This window comes from Silene latifolia, chromosome 2 (genome assembly GCF_048544455.1).
Source record: "Silene latifolia isolate original U9 population chromosome 2, ASM4854445v1, whole genome shotgun sequence".
Taxonomy (NCBI): Eukaryota; Viridiplantae; Streptophyta; class Magnoliopsida; order Caryophyllales; family Caryophyllaceae; genus Silene; species Silene latifolia.
The window spans coordinates 137192281-137197898 of record NC_133527.1 but is presented as its reverse complement, the minus strand read 5'-3'; the positions used below and the strand labels follow the sequence as shown (position 1 = coordinate 137197898).

The window sequence follows — 5618 nt, the reverse complement described above, 5'->3', positions numbered from 1 at the left end:
GACTTGAACTCAGAATGATCTGAGCTTACGTGGTCGATTGATCAAGCACGTAGGCGTGGAAAGCTTAGAGCACGGTCTTAGAATGAAAAGGGAGAAGAGAAGGGCGGACACTCGCGTGAAAAATATGTGGAACGAAGGTCCCTATTTATACTAAAAAATGTGAAGAGTTTTGGAATGACACAAACTTTGGAAAGAAATCACGGAAAAAATCTGAAAATAGGCGAAACGAGTGGGGAAGAAGGCGCAGCATTTGCTGCGATCCTTCCAAGAGGCGCAGCATCTGCTGCGTCATTTCCCCAGAGGTTTCCTCCTGTGGAAGAAAGATTTTCGCGTTTCTTTTAGGGAATTGTGGTAGATCTCTACTTCCTTATTTCATAAAATAAGATTTATAGGATATATTTTACCAAAAGATATAAAATTAAATTATGGAATAAATATCTGGAATATTCTAGGACATTCCGACTCGGCATTATAAACGGTTTCTTAGAAAATGAAGCGGTTTTTGACCCGGACTCCAAATGAACTCTAATTACTGTCAAAACGACCGTATTGGCGCGTAGATGAAGACCAAGGGGTAGACACAAGTATTTGAGCTATCACTTGACGATAAACTTACGGACTGTCATAAAGCGTTCCGCGTACCAAACATGCGGCCCAATCATCACTGGGTGATTGGCGGAAGGTGTAGAAATGAGGTTTCTACAGCTCTAAAATATTTAATATAAAAGATTGCTACTTTATTATTAATATTAATAAAAAATAATATTTTGAGATTGAGATTTTTTGTTCAGCATGTTCGTGACCCTCGCAATATGTCAGGCTTTAAATATTTTTTCATTGTTTTAATGTACTCGATCACCTTATAGACATTTATTATAATTTCTTATTTGTTCTAATTAACATATAAAAAAAATTATCTGGTATAAGTGAAGTGATCATGGCATCAAGAAAGTTTGTCACTTATGTATATTCTCGATTTTTTACTCACAAAGTTTCTTATGTGTATAAGTCTACTATGTTTTTGTACGCCCTAAACAATGAGACCGCTCATTTATTAGACAATGGATATTAATGTTTATAATTATAATATTCTTATTGGTTTAGGTGTATGATAACGTCATATCACGGGTAAACCGAAGAATTTTTTTTTATTGTGAATGCTTACCAAATTCACCAATTAATCTCTTTAATTTATCCCATCTTACCACTTGTTCACTTTATCTGTTTATAAATATTCTATTATATTAACTTTATTTGTTTCAAATATATAAGAACCCAATAAGATATTTATGTTTTTTTTTTAATAAAAAGTGTTTCGTCACATGTAATTTATATACGTTACAGTTTTTTCTTTATCTCGTGTCCAATAATATACTTTGAGTAATGGTATAGGAATCATAAAATAATTATATCTTATAGTGTAATATTTAATGTAGTTGAAATCTTTTCGAAATAGGCTACGGCTAGTTAAAATTTCGTCTATTTTAAAAAATTTACTTAGTTTTTTTGAAAATAATTTTGACTAATTTTCGGAAAAGAAAATAATAATTTCGTTAAAGATATTTTGAAAATCACATGTTAATTCTCTTTTAATTATAATCATAGTCGTAATTTATAAGTCTTATAAATTCGGCTAAAATGTATATCAAAATATATTTTAATATATCATAAAATGAGAGATTTATAACGCATTAAAGATCATTGAACATAAGCATTGAATATAATATTTAGTAATAATTTTTTATTAAAGGCAGGTTTCAATTAGTCTTTGTTTTTTCCTTATTTAGTTGTGCTTTATTTAACCGCCGCATCAACTCTAGATGAAAAACTATGATGCCACATGAGCACATTTGGCTATTACATTAAGAAAATACTTCCTCCTATTAATTCATTTTGTCCCCCTTCTATTTTGCACAAGAATTAAGAAAATGATTTTGGAGCACACAAAACACTCTATTTCACTCTACTCCACATGTAATTAAATTTGGACCACACAAAAGTTACCAAAAAAGGAAAGAGAGACAAATCCGACTAGCTTCGATAAGGAAAGAGGGACAAAATAAATGAATAGGAGGGAGTATATGATATGATATGAGGATATGATATGATAGGATATGATTTGATATGATGAGCAGTAGGATGGACGTGTTTATGAAATTTGCGGGATTAGCCCCTAGAACGAATAGAATTCTTTGGATCGATATGTAATTAATCTCCTAATTCTATATAGTAGTATACACTTCCACTTTGATTATGTGTAGCAGTACTTAATCGATAAATACCTCCTCATCCTATTGTATTCTTCCCAATCAATTCGTCATTGCGCAAAACAAGGGGAGTAATCATGCGTTGTAAACCAAGAGATTTAGCTCTTTATTTTCTTATTCAAGGTTACTTTCATCTTTCCTTTCCATAACTACTAGTAATTATATACTTGAATGAAATTATATGACCAGTTTATGTTTTATCAAGTACTCCGTATGAATTATGCTTTATACTAGTAGTTACTAACGTTAAATTTGCTGTGTTAATCAGAATTACTGCTACCAGTTGTAATAGCAGCAGAAGAACCGAAAATAAAAAGAACAGTGATAGGTATAGACCTTGGAACAACATATTCATGTGTGGGAGTGTTAAGGGGTGAACATGTTGAAATTATTCCGAATGATCAAGGTACTTGTATCACTCCTTCTTATGTGGCTTTCACTGACACTGAGAGATTGATCGGAGGAGCTGCCAAGAACCAAGCCTCTCTTAATCCTGATCATACCATTTTTGACGTCAAGCGTCTCGTTGGTCGAAAGTAATTTCTCTATACTATTTCTCTAATCCCGTATTTATTTACACATTATAACGCTTTAGCTTTTAAATAGACTTGACAAAATAGGTCATTGAGTCGGGTTTGTACTATTTTAAGCAATTTATGTTGTGTACGTGTGGTAGTCAGTGAATAAGGATGGTAAGCCTTACTTTCAGGTAAAAATCAAAGACAGCGAGGTTAAAGTGTTGAGCCCTGAGGAAATCAGTGCTATGATCTTGCTTAAGATGAAGGAGACAAGTGAGGCTTTTCTTGGTCAAAACATCACACACGCTGTAGTCACTGTTCCAGGTATATAGATAAAGCGGATTTGGGTCGTTGATTTATTGGTCAGAACGGGTTAGGTCGAGTCTAATCATTTTCCTAAATTTTAAACTCTAATTTTTCTTGCAGCTTATTTCAATGATGCACAAAGGCAGGCTACTAAGGATGCAGGTATTATTGCCGGGTTAAATGTCGCTCGAATTATCAACGAGCCAACAACAGCAGCAATTGCTTATGGGTTTGGACAAGAAAGACAGAGAACAGAACATAAACAGTTCAAAGCAAATGTAAACTATCCAATGGGGCATAATATTTGAATGCATTACATCGAATTTATGATCATTCTTGCATTTCAGAGGAGTACGTCAAATTCAGGTTACATTCGAGGTGGATGCCAATGGCATCCTTCATGTCACAGCAGAAGACAAAGCGGCCAATAACAAGCAAACAATCGCCATTATCAACGACAAGGGTCGCCGGCGTCAGCCAAGAAGAGATTGACCGAATGGTAAAAGAAGCAGAGGAATTTGCAGATGAGAACCAGAAGGTACGAGAAAGAGTAGATGCCAGGAACAAACTTGAAACCTACATGTACAAGATGAAAAACACGGTCGAAGATAAAGACAAGATAGAGTCAGACGACAAGGAGCAGATTGAGACCGCACTGAAAGACACCCTCAACTGGCTGGAGGATAACCAGAAGGCGGAGAAAGAGGAGTTGGAGGAGAAGATGAGAAAGAATTGGAAAGTGTGTGTAATCCAGTGATTAAACAAGCTTATGAGAAGAGTGGTGGTTATTCTTATTCAGCAGGTGATTCTGATGAGGATGATTCCTATACTGAATTGTAGAGTTTATTATATACAGTAGATAGTTTAATTGATGAGTTGTTTTTACTGTTTTATTACTTCATTAGATTCTCTTTTAAAACACTAGAATTTAGGAGATGGAAATTGTATACTGAGGGCTAAGTTAGTTTCAAGGTTAATTGTTTTTGTCTAACCAACATGGAGTGGTTCATCAGAATTCCAAAGTTTGTGATCTTTAGTAGTAAGACATAGGCTTTAATTTTCCTTCAGCAAGAATGTAGCAATGTTCCTTATTATGGAGGTCATGTGCGATTAACATGCAATCCCAGTGCCTTCTTTATTATGGAGAAAAGCGTTTACTCATTTTTATTAGTACCCAATTTCTGATAACTCTAAACACAGTCATTTTATTATTAGAGTTGTTTTCATTCTAATTTGTCAAGTCACTAACTCTAGCTCCTCAAAATCATTCTACAGTCACCATTCTAATACAATACTCGTAAATTTATCACATACTATTATTTTAACACAAATTAAATGGCAACATTACAAAATCATTTTTTTGGGTCAATTGAGGCACAAGACCCAAACAATATAGGAAGAGATTTGAACCTGTGATAAACTACTACTCCCTTCGTTTCGGTCAATTATTGTCTTTGGTTTTGCACAAAGATCAAGAAAAAGAGGAAGAGGTCAATTACTAAGTGACAAGTGAAACAAATTGAGTGTGAATGATCAAATCTCCTACTACTACTAAGAGAATAAAATTCTCTTAGTATTTTCCCGCCAAGTGCTCCCTACTTTAATGGGCTTGCTTTATGGATTGAAAACACCACAATCACATTCTATGTTGAGCCCACTATTTAAAAATAATCTTTAACTTTTCTAATTAACAATCCTATATGGAAACAAATTGATTTTCCATTGATTGCCAGATCTATTACTAACATTCTAACGTATAACCAAAAAAATTCTGACGTTAATAATTAACAATCCTATATGGAAATAAATGGATTTCCCTTTGATTTTGCAGATCTCATTACTAACAATTCTAACGTCAGAAACAAATTGATTTCCCTTTGATTTTTAAATCGTCTCTTTAAACGCGTAGTATATTATTTCTACCGTTTTTTTTAGAATGATAATAGGTCTTTTTAATTATAATTTACATCTAACTTAATTTCATAAATTAGTTCCCCTTAATGATTTAACATTATAGTATTATTATTAATAGTTTGAACAAGACTAACTTAGTTTCAACTATACTTTTAGATTAATAAACTTTATTTTTTTCCTCCTTGCTAATATTATATCTACTATATTATAACATTAACTTAAAAGTATCATATATTTTATGCCAAAAACAATTTTATTGAATTCTCTTCTTTATAAACCTAATCTTAAAAATGTCGTGCTGTAGCACGGGTCCTATACTAGTTGTTTATCAAGTTCATTATTAAAATATAAAGGACAACAACTCACTGGGACACCCCAATATGGAAGATGACAACAAATGACCGGGACAGAGGGAGTATATTTTCAAAACAGTATACATCTCTTAAGACGCTTATAAAAAAAGGGATATTCTCTCGTGTCCCCCTCAACTTTTTCATTTTCTAAGATGTACCCCTTTTTTCTTACAAAAAAACTTTGACCGTCAATAACTTTTGGTTACAAGTTCAGAATACGGTAAAAAAAAACATTTCAAATTGACCGTCTTTAAGAGGTC

General features: G+C 33.1%; 1 protein-coding gene and 1 pseudogene across 1 annotated transcript; both read left to right on the top strand.

Annotated features, from left to right (window-relative positions):
• The first annotated feature begins 2151 nt into the window (after window positions 1-2151).
• On the top strand, window positions 2152-3425 carry LOC141630382 (luminal-binding protein 2-like). The gene is made up of 4 exons (XM_074443214.1): window positions 2152-2390; window positions 2536-2803; window positions 2977-3109; window positions 3212-3425. Exons 1-3 carry the CDS (start codon window positions 2345-2347, stop codon window positions 2978-2980), a joined length of 318 nt encoding a protein of 105 aa, XP_074299315.1. The 5' UTR covers window positions 2152-2344; the 3' UTR covers window positions 2981-3109; window positions 3212-3425.
• Window positions 3031-4100, top strand: LOC141641368 (luminal-binding protein 4-like; annotated as a pseudogene).
• The last annotated feature ends 1518 nt before the right edge of the window (window positions 4101-5618 follow it).

Coding starts and splice junctions, on each gene's coding strand:
- LOC141630382 (XM_074443214.1), top strand. CDS start 2,345: ATGCGTTGTAAACCAAGAGATTTAGCTCTTTATTTTCTTATTCAAG. Junction 2,391..2,535: donor TCTTTATTTTCTTATTCAAG/GTTACTTTCATC, acceptor TGTGTTAATCAG/AATTACTGCTACCAGTTGTA.